A 19,349-nucleotide genomic window follows, 5' to 3' on the forward strand; every position below is an offset into this window, starting at 1 on the left:
TTCAACTCAGTGTGGTGACAATCAGAAAATAAAATTAAATTATATTAAAATACAAGGGGATTTTTAGGGTAAAGAGTTGGGAACCATTGATATAATGTGACGTTAAGGTCGTGAAAACAAAGGCCAAGGGAGGCGGGTCGTCTTAGTCAAGGTCACTGATTTAATTAGTGGTAGAATTGTTTGTAAATATTATCAAAAAAGAACAGGACAATGTGATACAAATGATGACGTGTTTCCGTTGTGTCTTTTGTAAACTGATGAATAACTTTCTCCCAGCCCACAGCCTGTTCCCTCTAGAACAATTTAGTATTCGTAGATTAGATTTTTATTTGGAACTTTTCAGTGACTTGCTTCATACTAGACTGAAAGGTACCCTGGAAGCAGTGATAGAGAATCAGAGGCACCTAAGTAAAGAAGCGTGTTGAAATCAGGGAAGCAGGGCCATTCACAGTCACGGCGGTGGTGTCTGCTGCAGACGCAGAACAGTGAAGATTGGGCAGATATTCAAGATTACGTACTTAGCTGTTAAAAAAATGAAAAAATTATATCATGGGATAATTCACCTCTAAAGGCCTACATTGTCTGGCAAAATACAAGGCCTTGCTCCTTGTAGGAAGGTTCCACCTGGGTCGCTAACCCAGTGATTAATGAGGCAGTTGGTGTTTTCAGTCTCTTGTTCCAAGTGTCTTTACAATGAATTTGTTCTAGAAGCAAAATATCATATACTCCCCATTATGCATAAGTCCATTAAGAGTTTCCTAAGAAATGAGTCATTAACCTACTTAATGATGAGTTTATTTGGAAACTAACCAATTTAGAATTTGCCTGAGGACCAGTAAGTCACTAATCTGTTGTTGCTAGGTGGCTATCTTCTGGGCAATTGAGTATTTCACCAGTGCCTTTTCCGTCTTTTAAGGTCCTTTTTTTTTTTTTTTTTTTTTTTTTATTCTGAGAAAAAAAATCATTTAACTGGATTTTTATATGAGTTTAATTTGACAGAACCTGACACCTTTCTAATGACGTGACTATAACCTCACTTTCAAAGGCATAGAGGAATATTTAAGCAAACACATTTAAATTCATTAGATGCTCATAGTTTTCAAAATGTAATAGGCACACACATGGCCTTGTGCTCTCGTGGGCGACTCCGCGTTTTGTTTACATTGGCTGTCAGTCTCCTCGACATCCGAGAAGGGAGTACTTCCTTCCGAGCAGATGGCAGCTCCAGCATCCGAGCAGCCACCCTGAGGGGCGTGCACGGTGATCGTCCAGGCGTCACCACCGACAAGGACTGGTGATCGGAGCCTGCCTCGCAGGACAGACAGGACCGGGAAATGTTTCGCTATCGGAGGCTAATGGAGGGATGCAGCTTCTTGAGGTTAAAAAGAACATCAGGCTCAGAATACCCTGATTTGCAGTGATGGGCTTGTCCAGCACTTATCCAGTTCGTCAGAAAATCTCACGGGAGTGAAGATTCTGATGTGCTGTGTGCAGATGCAGAGGTCTCTCCTGAGCGAGATGTTGATCCTTCTGTGACCTTCTGCCTTCTGCAGAGGACCTTCCACCTGTACCACCCAGGGCTGTGAAGCCACCCAAAATAGGGACTGAAGTCAGTGCCATCTGAATCTGTGAATTCCCAGGTCTGTGGTGAGGCCACCCCGATCCCCTCATCTGAGCTGGGCCACCCCAACCACTGCCCTGCCTGGCCCGCTCCATGTGGGGAGGGTCTCTGCTCTCCATTCTTTGCTCAGGACTCCGTATGTCCCAATGGAAGGATAAATATGGGGAATGGTGAAGCAGGGAGAGAAGTTCTGGAAATAGGCCAGGATGTCTTTACTAAATTTAAAAAGCATGCAAATAATACTTGAGAAACTCTGGACAATAAGCAGGATTAAACAAGGCGTGAACTAGAGTGTGCTGAGCAGCTTGCTTGTGTTTGAAGAGGTCAGAAATGGAGCGGCGAGGAACCTTGTGTCCTGAGGACTTTGCAGAGTTCCTGCACTTCCCTGCAGAAACTCCTGGAAAAGGAGAATCTATCTAGTGGTCAGTTTCTTACACCATACCTTGGATGAATTTTTAAAAAATAATAAATTACTAAAGTTATTTGCTTCTGTTTTATTCTCTTATGATAGTAGGTATCCATATTTTATTGTCTCTCCGCATAAAAGTGACCTAAAATAACACTTACATATGCAACTGAGATGGAAAACAAATCCATAAGCTATGCATACACTCTTCCAGTTATTATTTGTCAAACGGGTTTGGTGAAACTTCTACAAAGAACTTTCATAAGGTGGTTAACTAGATGTCTAATAAATATACAGGTCAATTGAAAATATATTTAGGTACACTTTAGCAAAATGTGTAAGTTGCAAAACTACAAAATCCTTTTTTCTCCTTTAGAGTATTATAAATCCGGGAGTGTACATTTGTTTTAGATGCACTCAGTTTCAAAAAACTAACTGTAATTTAGCTGGTTGAGAAAGCAAAAATATGAATGAATAAATAAGACTTTAGTAATGAACCATGTGGAAATACTAAATATGAAAAGGCTGCTACAAAACCTTTATAAATGTAAACATTAATGAATTTGCAAACATTCTTGAAATTTTATGTATTTTGACATGGTTTTTAAGTGGTAACTTTCTTTTAAAGGTTATATAGCTTCCAAATATAATAACATTTTGGTATTTAGTGTCATATTAAAATTTAGAAGATGTGGTAGAACCTCTCATCTTCATTCAGTTTTCCTTAATACTATTCTTTGCAATTTAGTTTATCAGTACTGCTGGTTTATTTGTGGTCTTAGTTCCAAGTGCAATAATCACTGTAATAAGATATCCAAGTGTTCCCGGCATGAGCGCTTAGTTACGTTGCTAGAATAACCCGGGCTGATGAGCGTTCGTGGCCGGCTCTCGAGTTCATCCGGTCAGCTGGAGTGCTCACGACGCACTGGGTCTCCAGCCATCTCCTCAAGGCGGAACCCAGTTGACGTCGTCAGCCAATCCGTTACTGAGAGTTTGATGTGCCAGCACAGGAATAGATGTTTTGGGAGATGCAGAAGAAGCATGAAGCAAGTCTCTGTCCTTAGGAGCCTTTGGAGTCACGTGGGCAGCCACCCTGACCCTTTAGTAGGTGTCCACCTTCAGGCACACTTGACAGAGAAAGGGAGTCCCTGCTGGAAACTTCTGATGGAAACACTCCAATGTTTCACTCCTCCCCACCCATACACCTGCGGTGCATCAGGTGAGGTGGTGTTCGAGCAAGTTTTTTCTCTGCAAGTTCACAGGTTTGCTTTTGCTGCTACCCTAAAAACCCAATTCTAGATGGCAGCTTACTCTGAGCTCTGGGTGGCCTTGCCTCCCAGCTGTCCTGGTGTTTCTCTCTGTGCCCAGCCTTCGTTGCAAAGTGTAATAGTTCACAAACGTCCCTGTTAGGTGTTTGCTCTCCTTTCTCTACTCCTTCTGAAGTCTCTGCTTACGCTCAACTATTGCTTGACAAAGATACTCCCTCCTTAGTTAGTGGGAAAGTAGTTCTTCCTTTGGACTCATCCCTTCCTTCCATTCCTTCCCCTCTGCCCTGGAGTCCCACATGCGGATGCTCAGTCCTCCCGTGTAAAAGGTGTTTAGCACTGCTGCCTGCATCCAACTCTGCCCTTCCAGAGAAACGTGAGCAGTCCGGTTTTAGTTAGGTTTTAATTAATATCTTTTCATAAATTATCTACAACTATTTCATGTAGTCATAGTTTTTTTTTTTTTTTTTTCATTTTATGCTTCAAAATTGCTTTAAAAATTGTCATTGTTCTAGTCATTGTCCAAATAGGGTTGTGTTTTCTAAAGATGCACCTGGAGCCACAATGCTATGTGTGGGTAGATCCGAAGCCTTTCTTAAAAGCGTTTATCCCATCCTTTTTGCAGACATGCACGACCTGTCTAGGAAAGCCCCCTTCCCTTCATGTGCAAAGGAGGCTTCCTTGCCGCCAGCAGCCCCCAGCGCGCACAGCGCCGCTCCCTGCGCCGAGAACCCCCTGCTGCTGGACCCCCTGCCTTCCGCTGTGGTGGCCAATGCAGTTGGAGGAGGGAAACCCCACTTGGCTGGGCAGCTCTGTGTTACCAACCCATCAGGCTGATGTGGGAGTCGGCTCCAGGTGAGTTTCCTGTCGTTCTCACCTTTTACCGCCTTTCACTGTTCTTCCCAGAAAAACAAAAACAAAAAAAACAACAGGAACTTCACTGACGGGCTGCTTGGGAAGCATAGAAAGTTAGTGAGCAGGAAGGACAGTGGCAGAGAAGGTTAGATCATCCTTTAGTTTTTAAATCTAGCCAAATCGTTTAATTTTAACTTTTTTTTATGACAAAGATGACAGTTGTTCCATGTGGAATACTTTAAAAAATAGCTCATCCATTTGGACAATATTAAAGTACAGGCGAGAAAGAAATAGATTTGGTTTTCAAGCTAAAAAGGAAAATGAGAGGTAGAGAGTCTCCAGTAGACTGTCCCACCTCTGAAACCTAGGAAGCAAACTCGATTTTGAAGTGTGTTAGAACATGAAGTGTTGTAGGTGGGAATAAGTACTCTAGAATCTAAAGCAAGGCAGGCGGAGAGGGAGATGGTGACATTTGAGCCAAGCACTGTGAAGGTGGTGTGGAAGCAAGTCTTGCATGTACTCAGGGGAGGAGCCATGCAGGCAAGGGGGCGAGGAGCAGTGCAAAGGCTCTGGGGCAGGAGGCTGCCAGGTATGTTTCAGAAGAAGGAGACCAGTGTGGCTGGCACAGCAGGATCAAGGGAGAGAGTAGCAGGTGATAAAAGAGGTAATAAGGGGCCAGGACGGGTTGGGCCTTGTCAGCTATCCTAAAGACTTCAGTTCACATTTAACAATGTAAAAAAATACATACATACATACATATATATATATATATAGTCTCTTTGAAACAGTATGTGGAGCATTTTGAAACTTTTACACTACAGCCACCTACTCTGTCATAATGTTTGTGGTAGCCCTGGGTGGTATCTACAAAAACTCTTAAATTTCTTTCTCAAAAACATTCTATAAAATTTGAAAAGACCTGAAGGTTTTCTAGCAGAATGAAGACACGGAGATGTCATGGGGGTTGGGGAAAGTAGTGGGAAATTTTTACGAGGTAAAGAACAAAATAAAAGCACAAGTGTTGGGTCATGGAATGACCTGCTTTATTATAAAAACTTATATTTGGAGGGCACCTTATACTTTATAAAACGTTTAAAAAGGGTGTTCAGTCCTCATAACCTCCTGGTAGGGTAGGTTTTTCTGTCTTTATTTCTTTTAATGAAAATTCTGAGGCCTGGAGGTATTAGGCAGTGTGTCAGCCTAGCCATGTGGCCTGACTCCTGGTGTTGGGGACGGTTTTCTGAGTCTTCAGAGAGCAGGTGTTCCTGGTTGGCCTGCAGCTGCCTGGTCCTGTATCTTGTAGGGACATAACGTCTTCATTTAAAAAACAGTCCTGCTTCCTGAGGCAGGGCTCCCAGTCCATTCTGCTTTACTGGCAGGGCTGCTAAATGCAGCCTTCTAAAGCACACTGATTTCATTATTCAGCTAATTTAGAAGCTAAAATGATAGTAGCAAATTTACAGGAAACTTACTATTCTTTATGTTTCAAAGACGTTCTGTCTTAACAGAAGGTGGAAAAGTGACCCTATAAGTGATCACTCACAGTCCAAATTTCTTTTAAAGTAGGAAGTGTTTTCTTAGTAATTAATTAATGATTCTTCCCCTTTCCGAACCTTCAGCAGTTTGGGAAACTGTATCATTATGTTGTTGGGTATTTTGTTCTCTCATGCTGCTTCCTTCTCGCTGGGAAAAAGGGCAGGGTGAAAGCTGTGTTTGGGATGCCACCTATGTTCTCAGGGTGGTCAGGAGGCTCATCCTTGCTCCAAGTCTAACAGCTGGTGGCCTTGGGCAAGTCACTGCACCCTGCTGGACCCTCCAGGAGGGGTTTGGGTTCACGGTTTCCAGCCTGCCTGCTCGTCCAGATCTTCTGAAGAGCCTTGAAAAATCCCAAGACCAGGTGACTCAGTCATCCTGGGGTCTGGATCCCCTGGTGTGTGAGCCCAGCCCAAGAGCATTTGAAAATGTCTGCACGATCTTTGCCATTTTAGGTTCTGCTGAGGCTACAGAAGTTATTCTTCAGAAAGTTTGCTCTGCTTAGACTTACGGCTTTGGATCACATTATAAACATTTTAGCATTTTGGCTGAAAGATTACCTGTGATAGCTTGATATGCCTATGCACTTTGAATGCCCAGTGGTCATGTGAAGTTGCGCCCCCATGGCTCAAGTCGGAGTCTAGCTGCTGATGCTGTGTGGTATGGGCTGGGCATGGTGGCCTGGGGAGGCATCTGTGTTCTCTGCTGGGGCAGTGGTGGCTTGGTGGCCACAGGTAGCCCTTGCCCAGTGTTTTGTCCTGTCCGCAGAGCATGCAGAAAGCAGCTAGGCAAAGGCGCTGTTTGCAGCCTTTGAGAACTGTTAGCTTTAAGTGGCCTAGAGTTACCCCCAGAAAAACAATTCTACTTCTGTTCCGCTCCATCCAATTAAAGCAAGTTTATTCATCTGATTCTAGGAGCTATTTTCCATTGTTTTTGTGCATTCATCAGTTGTGTATTTGCTGCCCAAGTTGCAGTTATTCGTGGTCCATTCATGGACATGATTTGAACAAGAAGGAAGCTGGGGTGGCAGATGTGCTAAGAGATGCCGGTGCTGTGGCCCCACACCTCAGCCAGAAAAGCAGGTGGGAGGAGCTCATAGGTGCTTGGCCTGCGGAAGCCTTTGTAGTTCAAAACACGACATGTGGCTACATGTATACATTATTTGAAGGTATACAAAAAAGCAAAGGGAATCCAACCACAAAATGCACGTCATGCTGGCAGCATGAGTGAATATATATGTACATATATATTGTGTTCGTAGTCACTATTTATAGCATTTGTACATAACATCTCATTGATAGTTTCACTGTGACCCCACTGGGGAATTTAGGGCAGAAGAGAGAATGTTTCCATTTTCCTAAGAGGGAGCAGACTCACAGCCATAGCTGAGCAGATTCCAGAGCTGGCGAGTGGTGGTTACTGGACACCAGCCCTGGGATCCTGCCCTGGTGCCACTGGCCTTCCACACCTACAGCATGCTGAGCCATGGGAATGGCATGTGGTTTCAAGGCGTAGGGGTGGTTGCACTGAGTCATTTGTAAGCTCCCAGGGAACAGCAGCATGTTTTTGAGAGCGCTGATGGGGGGTGTGTGTATGAAAACTCCCACTGTGCCTGGGGCCAAGAGAGCCTGCACTTCAGTTGCTGAGTAGGGTTTGACCCCTCAACCTTGAGTTGACTTAGCTGGTCTTACGGGTAAAGTCTAGATGCTCATTTGCATAAGGGGTTTTAAGTTAGATGTATTCTTTTCCTGAAGAGATGAAGTTCAAACCCCACATTATATAGATGTTAAAGACTGAGAGAGACTTTACCTACAGAGTTATTTAAATACTTGAAGGAAAGAAAGGTTCCGTTGAAATGATATATAACAACATGCTCTTTGGAGGTGGACATGTTTTATATTCCACATTCCCTTAATTTGATAGAAAAAATTTGATAATTAGGTTCTCTAACTTCAGATATAAACAATATAAATAATTTTTTAGTGTACATATAATACATAATTTTTACATTAGTATAAAGTCATATGTCCAAAAATGTGTTAAATCTGAGAAAAGATTACATTGTGGGATATTTGCAGTTTTAATGTAAGCCATATCACTCAGCCCAAATATTCTCATGAGGGCAGAAGCACATGCTTCTATCCATGTTCTCAAATGCCCCAAGAAAGAGATTTGGGCCATTTATGAATTGCACGTCTAATGTGTATAACTTTTCTTTACCTCTGCTGAAGTCAAGAGTTCTAGTGTAGGATGTATTTAGCAATAATCAGATTTATTCAGTACTTTTATGTTATGCATGAAAAACCAAGTGGAAGAGCCATAGGTAAGGGAAATTAATTCCAAAAGTGTGGTGGCTTCATAAATGAGTTTATGACTTGCTTCCTCATTTTCAGTAGGGTCTGAAACAGGATAGCATGGTTTTTAGTATATAATATTACATTTCCAAAGTATGTAAGCTTGCAGATAATTTTCAGAGGGGTATCAACTAGTCTCCAGATGTAACGTACAGATGGAAATATATGGTGTTATTTTGACAAATTCGCCTGTCTTTCTTTTCATTGTCTTCCTTAATAAAAGGTTGCCATGTTTGCGTGCTCCGTAGGAGGATTGGAAAACTTGTTCTGTAAATGGCCAGATAATAAATATTTTGGGCTTCATTTCCATACGGTCTCTGTCCCGGCTTTTCAACACTGCTGATAGTGCAAAAGCTGCCACATGTAAATGCATGAACACAGCCGTATTCCAATAAAACTTTATTTATGGAAACAGGCAACAGGCCAGATTTGACCTCATTTGGTGACCTCCACCTTAGAATGTCAGTCTCATGTGAGGTGAAAAAAGGTTTTCTTTTCTTCTGGTCTCAAACTGTCCTACAGTTTTATTTTCCTTAGAAAAATTTATTTAGCTTTTCTGCCTGTGAGAAATGGCTTAAACCACATGGGGCTGTTATTTCAGTTTAATCATAAAGGTAAGAGAGGCAGGGCCACACACACCGTCCAGCAAGGGAGACAGATGCATGAAGCATACGTGCTTTGTCCAGTATTATTTATTAAATAGCATTAAATATTAGTGTGTATGTAATATTCTTTAAGGGGAGTTCTATAAAGAGCTACTGGAAGAAAAAAATTGCACAATCTCAGTTATATGTAAAATCTGAAGAAAAAAAAGAAAAAGAAAAACAAGTCCCATGTGTAGAGAGAATAAAGCAGTGGTTACCATGGCATGGAGGTGGGGAGAGGAAACCGAGTCATAGGTCAAGGAGACAAAGTAGCAGATATGCGGGACGAGCAAGTCCAAAGATCTAGTGTACAACATGAGGACTACGGTTAATAAAATGGCGTTCTATTTGGAGTTTGTGTTGAGTAGATTTTAGCTGTTCGTGTTACCAACCAAAAGTAACTATGTGAGATGATAGGAGTGTTAATCTGCTTCACCATGGCAACCATTTTACTATCTACATGTATTCCACAGCATCGTGTTGTAAACCTCAAACATACACAATAAATACATGTATATTTTTTAAAGAGCCAGTGGTCCAACGTAAAGGTTGAAACTCTGGGGCCCTGAGTGAAAGTTTCAGACCTCCCCATGGCTGTTCATGGCCAAAGGGGAGGAGAGAAAAGTTTTCTAGGAGAAGCTGTGGGCTCTGCTTCCCCACCACCCGCTGAGAGCCCTCAGCAGTCGTTTCCGCCTCTGGTTTTTAACTAGAAAAGTCCTGACATTTCACCTTTTAAGAGAAAGGGTCCACCCGACTCCGGGGGCATCCTTGCCTGGAAGGTGCTGTTTCTCTGCTGCTGCCACAGGGGTGGGGATTCTTGCCCTGGAAGGAGAGCTCCCATCATGCACACGTTGGGGGTTTTAACAACAAACTCAGAAAAGAAACAACTGTTTAAGAATCGTGCTATAAACACTGCTGAGGCTACACGTACTGTACAATTAGTCCAGGCTCCTGTGTACTAAACCTGGAGTATGTGGAGATTTGAAGTGTGGTAGTTGACAGCACGGGAGGCCTGACTGCTCCTAGTCTCTGGGTGGTGAAGACGAGGTGTTAAGTGAAGATTAAACGTGAGCTCAAGACGGAGAGAGATACTTTTGTTAACCCCAGCCTTATGCGAAAACTAGATTGTCTCATCCCGTCTCATATTGTGTCATTACCATCAAGTTACGGCTTGACGTTAGGAAATTCTTTTAATAACAAGCATGCAAAATGAAATGATTTTAATTGTCAGTGGACGTGATGAGCTCATAGAAGAAATGTCTGAATCTTTCACAAGCAGTGTTGAAAGTAATTATTGCCCCCATTTGCTGTGGGAAACTTATTCTTCCATATTTTCCTCTTAGGTGATTTTTTTTTTTTTTTCCAATTTAAAAGAAAAGTTCAAGTGACCGTTTTTCTTAGAATCTCTGGCTTGTTTGTTATCACACCCAACCTTACTTTTTTTTTCATATCCTTAGAGTGTTTTTCTTTTAGTAAAGTAAGGAGATACTGAATTATCAGGTTTACTTTTCTAGGAATTTCTCCTGTAACTGAAAAGATTATTTTCCCTTGTAATTCTATGTTTAACATAAAAGATCTAACCTGGGCATTAAGATGTGCCTGAAAGATGTGTTTGAAGTCACCAGTGGGTTGATTTCTTTCTAAATTATATCTGGTACTAGAAATTTGAAATTTAATTTTAAGAAGTATACTGTTTCATTTTGTCATGCAAATAGATACTTGTAACACTCCTCTTTGAGGTGTGCCTAAAACCTTTGAAGCATTTTCACCTTTTCAGTGAATTTGCTGTTAGTGTCGCTCACCAGAGGCTTGTGTTTCCTTCAGCTGTGCCACGGCCCTTCAGCTGTGTGGGGCCCTACGTGCCACAACCCAGGTGTACGTGCTGGGCTCTCAACACTGAAATAAGGCTTTGACGTCAAACATGTCCAAACCCAAATTCTCATGAGAACACACAACGGTGAAAGTAGTGACAAGTCAGAATGGACATCTAAAATGCTGCCTGATTTTATTTGCTGGAGCAAATTTATCTTATTTCTTAAGCATTCTAGGCTTGATGCTCCCTTCAGTTTTCTGAAGTAGTTGTAATCACGGTACCCCCTCACTGGTGGTGTGACATTTGTTCCACATATCCTGAGGAAGCTCCCCTGCTTGTTTTGTTTGTTTGTGGCATCTGGCTGGTAAGGGGACCTTGACTCTTGACCTTGGTGTTGTGACACTGCGCTGTAGCCAATTGAGCTATCTGACCAGCCCTTTCCTACTTGTTTTAATCACAGAATTTTTCAGCAATCTGTTTTCTTTTTCTTTCAGTTTTTCTTTTTCTTGCTCTTGTTGGGGGTGGGTGTAGTGGAGCAGACTGAAGGCAGTAACCCACGCGTGCTCATTTGCACTCCGATTGCTCTGGTAAGGGAAGAGAACAGGGTGGGATTATAGCTCGTCCACAGGGAGTTCTGATGACTGGCCCCTGGGACTGTTTTCCACATATGATTGTCGTTTGTCACAAGCGACAGCAGAAAGGACATGGGGAATAGGAGGATCACATGACGTCATGGGGAACAACTTATTTCTTTGCTAAAAGTGGTGTTTTTGGTTTTTGTTTGTATGTTTACTCAAGTAACTAGGTGGATGCTTCTGTGTATGGGTTTCTTTACACAGTGGTATGTAATGGACAGAGCAATGCAGTGTGCACTTAACAAGACAAATCCAACGAGCATCAATATATTCACATTTTTTTAATGAGCGTTACCTCTAGGAGCAGAGTGGGCGTATGTTGTTCTGTGGCCGTGCTCATTAGCAACAGCGTGATCCATATTGTGTTTCTTTTTTGTTTCATCATTGCACCCGATGAGTTTGAAGAGTGTCTCCCTTCTTAATGAATATTTAGAAGGGAATAGCCATAAAATTAATAATTTGTTCTTTGCTTTTAGTAGAATCAACATAGATTGATGAAATAAATACGTTTTTGCTGCTGGAATCTTATCCTTAGGAACCATAAATATTTAAAGGTCAAGGATATCAGATTAGTAATGTTAGAAAGTTTTTTCTTTTTTCCTAATATGGATGAACCAGACTAATTTTCAGGTGGAGTGATAATCTGCTTTAAAAGTAAATCAATAAAAGGCAAAATTGTGCTCACATTCCTAGGTTCAAATCTGCAAGAGGATTCTCCAGCTCCTACCTGTCTTCCTTCTTCCTGGGGCAGAGGAATGACATTGATGGTCAGTGGCTGTCAGGTGGAAGGTGTCTGCCAGGGGTAGCGATGCTTGTATTTGGTGTCTGAAGGCTCTGCCTGGACTGCAGGGAGCCTGCTGGGGAGATTGTAGCTCAGGTGGCTGTCCACAGCCGTTCTCCCTTGCTGATGCTGGTTCAGAGCTTTTGCTAGCACGTGAGACAAAGATTTTATCAGCTGCTCACATTGGAAAAGGCTGTTTTAGATATCAGTTGGGGCAGACAGCTTCTGTCTCAGGCCTTCTTTTAACAAATGAAAAAAAAAAAAATTATAGATAGGTTTCTAGAGCGAATCCCATTTTCCCTACATGCGTTCTTAGTATTTTTGTTTCTTAGGTCTCTGCTTTATCCAAACCTTTCTAGTGTGGCTCAGCAGGTCCTGGTCATCTGGATCCAATCAAAGGTGTATCCCCAGCCTTTTCCTTGCCCCCTTTCTTTTGCACCTGTATAGAAGGAATGTTTCTGATGGCCACTTCTGTGCACGGGTGTGCGAGTGCTTCCAGGCATCTCAGACTGTGTCCCCAGTAAGCTGCAGCCGCACAGAAGCGGGTCTCTGAGCAAGTCAGTGCTAAGCCCGCTGATCTGCACCCACAAGCTGCAGAGAACCAAAGTCCCATAGTCCACATGGAGACCCAGTGGTCTCAGCTCCTTACCATGACAGGAGGCATCCTAGAAAGCAGTTGCTTTCAACCTAATAGGAGGCGAGGTCCACCTCCTTGCGTCGGCTCTACCGCACATGTATAAAGGTAGATGTGTCTGATGCACGCACGTCTCAGGCCCATGCGCTCACCTCTCAGCTGGTGGCCAGCCTGTTTCTGGTCTCCCTGGCCTAAGCCTTCTGGCACCCCTCACATGTGCCGTGAACAGACCCATCTTCCCATAATAACTCTTGATTTATTTATTTTTTTGGTCAGCCTCCTTCCTCCAAGTCACCAATAAGGCCCTGCACCCAATTCAGAGTAGAATTAAAAAAGAAAGAGATAATTGTCGAAAGGTCATTGCATGAATAAATGCATGGGTGGATTCTTCCTTGCTGTTTTCCTTCCTCTCTCTCACATAATGGCAATGCTTAGAGATTAAGGTTTTGATAACTGTATCGTACTTCAAAATAAAATAATTACATGTTCAATTTAATTAGAGCTCACAAAGATCAATAGTAAGAGTTGGGTTTCACAGCAAAACAGCATCCTTAAAAACAGAGAAAATGTCAGTGGCCCCATGAATTCACAAGTGCAAATGGAAAGTAATTTTTTCAGCAACAGTTAACACTCCACTTGTGTGACTATGTGCTTAACTTAGAGAAACTGCAGAACTTACTGGCTTAGCTGTTTTCAAGATAATGTGCATAGAGTTCACATGAGACAATTTAGCCACATTTAGCTAATTGTGAGCATAAAAGTAAAATAAACTTTGATTAGAAATCATTCTGTAAGTGGATTCACAGGGTCTTAAGTACTTGCTCTGGGGTGGCCATGGATTCTTCTCACAATCAGGGCATGAGTGATAGAAAGCAAACTAGTTTTAGGGTGAAACATAAGTCCAGATGGATTTTAGCAAATGCCTGCCTTTTAAGGGATGCAAACATTTAGGTTCTTACTGCAGTCTCTTGGGATTAAAAATCACAGCAGTAATGAATGAAATAGCTGGAATATGGATCTTAGGAAATTTGGGGCCTTGTTTTCCCTTGTTTCTTGCAGAACATTGCTTACCTGTTAAATTTTTAAAGGACTTGAAGCTTCTTTAAAATAATAGGATAGAGTAGCACAGCCTCAAAATGTCCCATTGTAGGAAACTTTTTAAATGACGTAGGAAGAAAAACAGTATTTCCCTTGTACCTTGACAAGCACTCTGTACAGGCTTTTGTTTTTCTTGCTATTGGATGTAAAGCCTCAAGTTCGTGTCAGGGCATGGTTTTTACTCTTGCTCAGTTTCAGGACACCCTGGAAGTTTCTCTCCTGCTGAGATCAGTCCTCTGAACTCCAGTTGGATAGACTCACAAACACGTAAACCAGGGAGTGTGGTAAGAGCCTAGCATCAAAATTCTAAATAATTTTAGAGGAATGTCCACAAATGCAATTTGTGTAAATGCAACTGGAAAGGAAATTTTGCCTATTTAAGACCAACAGCTCTTAGGGCCGGCCCGTGGCTCACTTGGGAGAGTGTGGTGCTGATAACACCCAGGCCATGGGCTGGGATCCCTATATAGGGCTGGCCCGTTAGCTCACTTGGGAGAGCGTGGTGCTGACACCGTCTCAGAGGTTAAGATCCCTTTACTGATCATCTTTAAAAAAAAAAGAACAACTGCTCTTGAGTTTGTCACCGCAGAGCTATGTCTTGGTGAGTGACGAAAATTCACAATATGTCATTTTGGTTAAAAAGCCAGGAAGCTTGAAAAAAAAATAAAAAAGTACCATGCTATGAAATGTGAAAATCTTCCACGTTGTGTTGGCACGTCCCTTGAAGAAGGAACGTGTCAACAGGTTAAAGAAGTTTGATCCTTCAACCTGGAAGGCAGGAAGCAATCTCACTCCCAGTTCCCTGTGAGCTCAGCCTAAGAACAAGTCACTTAAACTGGAACATGTCAAAGTTGGGTAGATAAAGAGAAGCCTCTCCTGGTGTGAGGTGTGTGTAACGACCAGTGTGTCACGGCAGGGGTTTCTACATCTTGGGTGCTTTTAGGAAGAGGCTAGATTATCCAACTGGAAGAGCGTTCTGAAGGCAGAAGTGTGGGCTTGTTAATACCTCTTTCTTCACGTAATGCACATTTGTAGAATAAACATGGTTTACAGGGCACTTTAACGTGTGTCATGGATTTCGATCTTTTGGGCAGCTCTATGAGGAAGGCAGTGTTTTTACTAACCCACAGTACACAGGGAGGACCAAGTCCTGGGGAGTTAGAGGTGGGCTCCCAGGTCTCACACATACTCAACGTGAAGGCTGAAACCATGTCTCCATACTTCACATCTTGTTTGACCAATCGATTCACAAAAGCACGTGTGACGCGTGAATATTTTGTCTTGAATTGAAATTCTCAAGCCTTACTGTACAGACAACTCGCTATGAGCTTCCTAGCTCTGCTTCCAGGAAAAGGGAATCAGAATTTACCCGTCGAACATGTTTCTGGAAAACGAAATGAGCAAATATTTGCTTCTCAAAGTGCATCATTTCATGAAAATGACGCAGATCATAAATGTGGGCTGAGAGGGGCCTTTTCTAGAATGGCAGAGCTTGCTCTTATGAGCGTCCCTCCTGACATCCCTCCTTTCTCTTTCAGAGTGAAGACCTGTGTGGCTTTATCACCAGGATGTCTCTCATCAGAAACTATCATAAAAAGGAGATGCTCGGCATTTTTTTCAGCCTGAAGCTGCTTGCAGTTTTTTTTGGGATCTGAGCAGTGACAACATCGTGAAACATCTGTGACTGCATCAGGACAAGGATCCAGTGAGGCAGGAACACCTGCCTCCCCTTGTTCCATGCGGGGCAGTCATCATTGTGCTATTTGTGTTGTGTTGTGTTTTGTTTTTTTAACAAAATCAGTTGAAGTCGTTCTCAAGAAAATTGGGTGTTTTCATTGGCCCTCTTAAATGGTGGCCAGTGTCTTAATTTCTCCTTATTTCCATTTTGGCAAAGCAAATTTATCCCTCAGCATGCTAGGAGATTCTACCAATACCTATTAAAGTGGTAAAATCTGGTATTTACTGGCATATGCTCAAAACTACCACAGTCCTACCTCAGTTCAAGGTAAAGCCGGATTTGCGTGGTGGGGTACGGCAGGACGTCCCACGCGGCTCTGCCCTGAGTGTCGGAAGCTTGGTCATCGGCCTCACTGAGCTGGTTCCAAGCAGGCACTGTGGGATTCCCATCCACGTACCTGCAATGTTGACCGCACACAGAGCCCATTGTGGGACTGACGTTTCTCACAGATGTGAAATCTGGGATTGGACTTTGAAGACAGATTAATAAATAATAACTATGATATGTAACCGAAGCAACCTACTTTTGAAAATCATCAACTGTATTAAGTAGGGGATGGGAGGGAAGGGATTTGGGAAGGGAATGAATATCTCTTTTTACCTTTAACAGACTTGTTTAATCTCTTATGTAGATGTTTATGTAGGAACTTCAAATTGCAAGAGCCTTTTATCGTATCTACAAGCTCAATGTCTCTGCTGCCCTTAATCTTGGGCTTGCGTTTCTTTAACCAAAAATTCACGTAGGCATGCTAGCAGTTCAAGGGTGGTCCAGGTCTGCCTGATTGCATTTAAAAAGTATCTTTAATATAATGCTATTGTGTTGGCCAAGGAGGCTGCCCTGAACAAAAAAAGACAAAACAGAAAAGAAAGAAACTAACAAAAGAGAGGCATTCTGACCTCTGTGCTATTAATGGAAAAGAAGGAGAAACCAATCTCTCGGTACATGTCACTTGTCGAAACAATTCCTGACAAGACTGCCCTTGTTTTATGTTTTCAGTGTTCTGAAAATATCAGTGTTGTGGCGATTATCACAGATGTCACCCTAAAACTGCTGAACTTGACCAGCAGAATGTTGTCATCCTGCTGCTCCCTGGCACGTGCTTGGAGGGCTGACCCTTCCTCCCGCGGTGCACCCAGTGCCTGTCTTCTCTGATAGTCATGTAGAGGTTACACTAATTCATCGGGGATGTGAGTTGTTGGTTTTTTGTTTTGTTTTGTTCTTTGCAGAAAAAAAATATATAAATATATAGATATATATCACTATAGAATAATGCATTAATAAAATGAGGCTTTTTTAGAGGAAGACCAAAAACTTCAATGTGTTAAAAATATATTTAATGGCAATGCAGAAGTCTTCCTGCGTCCATGCTGAACTTTTAGAACAGAAGATTGTATTGCAAGACGAAGTTGAATGTAAAGTGATCCCCTGAACATTTTTAAGGTTTTACTTTTCTGAAATTACACATCACAGCAGTGCATAGGCCATCCAATGTTAGTTTGAAGGTCAATTTCAGTGTATGATATACTTTATTAAGATGTATACAGTGTCCTAAAGATTTTATTTAGTTTTGGGAATAGGCGTGGGTGGGTGGTATTTGCTCTATAACTCCCCCAGATACGTACAATAGGACTGAACATGGACCCTGCCGAACACAGTGTATTGACATATATTTACTAGCCTTCTATGCTTAGAGTAGCCATGACACTACCCAAGTGGTTCATGTTCACACTGCAATTTAGAGCAAGCAAAAAATGGATAAAGTACTAAATTTTCCTCTATCCTGTACATTTCAAAAGAAAAAAAGGCATATGCAATATTTACATTTTTAATTTAGTTTACAGAATGGAACCAAAATGTATAAATGTTATGTTTGCTAAAACTTCACGATGTATATTGGGTCTTTGTACATTTTGCCTGACTTACCTTAAATTTAAAATATTTTTTGCTATATAAACTTTAACAGTTATTAAACAGTGTTTTCTTTTTGGGTACGTATTGTTTCTGGATATCAAGATGTTAAATATATTTCTTGCTATTGTGATATGACAAGAGACTTAACTTATCTTGCTGTGTCTTCCACTTACACGCTGTATATAGGGGTCGACGTGACGCTGCGGGAGACAAGAGTAAACTGGACTAGAATAGTGCATTGTATTTAGTCTGTATTGATCATGGATGCCCTCCTTAATAGCCATATGCAATAAAATAAAATACATTATTTATGAAATGAATACTGCATTGAGGAAATGTTTTCTGCATGGATTCTAAGCTAATCTGCTCCTGGAGCTTTGAAGTAAATGAGTAAATATTAGGCTCCTAAACATATGTTGACACCTTTTGAATTTTAAAAGGAAACCAGAAGGTATCTCTCAAATCACAAAACTTATGAAAAGTAAGTGTGTTAAGAGAACAAAAAGGAACATTTTATATTCTTCAAAACATGAGTCCTTTCCTACGCTGGATGTTATTCTAAGTGTTTTACAAATATTAACTTCTCCACAGCTCGTAACGACTTCAGGCAGAAGGAATTGCCATTCTCATCGTACAGGTGAGGAGACTGAGGCACACAGGTTAAATGGCTTGCCCAAGGGCCCACAGGTCATGAGTGGCAGGACCAGGAGTCACCAGCAGCGCAGGCTGGCACCTGCGCCAGCACCTCTGGCCTCCCTTCCCACCAGTGCCCGTGAGAAGATACACCAATATATACATCAAGAAGGCCAGGTAAAACCACCAGACCCACGAGGTGCGATTTAGGAGGCAGAAAATATAAAATTGGTGCCTCTTGATTTTTATGAAGGACAATTTTACCTCCTTGCTAGAAATCATTTTTCCGTACATCCACTTTGCCCTAAAAGTACAGTCATGTAATAACATGTGTCATCTATTTCAAACAAATATAAAATCAGAGCAATTTGGAGGGTGATTTTTAAGCGACAGTTTTTAAGTCTGCCTGTGGTGCTGGGAACTTGGGATGGTGTAGAAGTGGCCCCACTCCCCTGTCTGTGCCTGGCTGGACAGCCCTGAGGGAGCCTGTTTGTCACACAGAGCAGGAGGCGGGATCTGCGGGGCTGGATACCCGACCCCTGCAAATCGTTTAACTATGGAAGGACAGATGCTGCCTGTCATCCCAGTGGAGCTGGACATGGCAGGAACGGGCAGATGTGCTTACCCAAAAGAGCAGATGTAGATAAAGTGTGGAGGTGAAGTTGGGTCAGAGGTCCACAGACGCTGGAAAGATCTGCTCAAAGCCAATTTAGAAATATTTGGAAGAACACCAAGTGTCACGTGACAGGATGATATGAAGGACGGCCCGCTGCACTGATCCTGGGGGAGTTTGACTCTGACCCATGGCGGCCTCAGCCATCGGTGTGTGGGAGATGCACGTTGGCTCCTGGTACTGTCAGAATATTCGAGTCCAGTCTTCGAGCTGCCCTGCAGGATCGTAGCTAGTCCTTCCTCCAACCTACGCTGAATATGGCTTAACAGATCAGGCGGATGTGTGCATGCGACTGAGTTGACCCGGTGTACTAGATTTGAGTAAAGCTGGCATCATGTATTTGTTATGGCAACTTCTGGATGTCACCAATTAAAGGACAGAGAGGGGCAATAATTCCTTCAAAAGCATGCAATCTCTCTCCCCTGTCCTTGCCCCAGGGGCACAGCTTCTCCACACATCTTCGAATTACAGGAATGAGTGGAATATGACGTCCACGTGCCTTGCTCAGGCCGTGGTCTACGTGTGACATACCCACGCAGCCCAGTGCAGTTGGCAGCTTGAAAACACTGAACATCCCGTTAGGAGCTCCTTTTACATTTCGACTCCTCCAGCTGGGTTTCTCCTCTTGTCTCTTCAGCCTGTTTTCCCTCCACGGTTCCACATAACCCTAAATAGCAGTTTGGTGGTTTCCCGTCTGCTTATCATTCACGCCTCCTTAATTTCATGCTGGTCCCACTTTCCTTGAATTGACCTGA

The 19,349-nt window shown here is 42.5% G+C and overlaps 1 protein-coding gene across 2 annotated transcripts in view; it reads left to right on the forward strand.

Moving 5' to 3' along the window:
- IRS2 (insulin receptor substrate 2) overlaps nt 1-17,608 on the forward strand; it is a 29,535-nt gene extending 11,927 nt beyond the window's left edge. Inside the window, exons 2-3 of one of the 2 annotated variants that reach the window (XM_063101682.1) lie at nt 3,918-4,147; nt 15,178-17,608. In XM_063101682.1, coding sequence (XP_062957752.1) covers nt 3,918-4,129 — 212 coding nt within the window. In that variant the 3' untranslated portion in view covers nt 4,130-4,147; nt 15,178-17,608. The remainder of the gene's footprint in view (nt 1-3,917; nt 4,148-15,177) is intronic. The other variant, XM_063101683.1, reaches the window with a different exon arrangement.
- The last annotated feature ends 1,741 nt before the right edge of the window (nt 17,609-19,349 follow it).

This window comes from Cynocephalus volans, chromosome 7, assembly GCF_027409185.1.
Source record: "Cynocephalus volans isolate mCynVol1 chromosome 7, mCynVol1.pri, whole genome shotgun sequence".
Classification (NCBI taxonomy): Eukaryota; Metazoa; Chordata; class Mammalia; order Dermoptera; family Cynocephalidae; genus Cynocephalus; species Cynocephalus volans.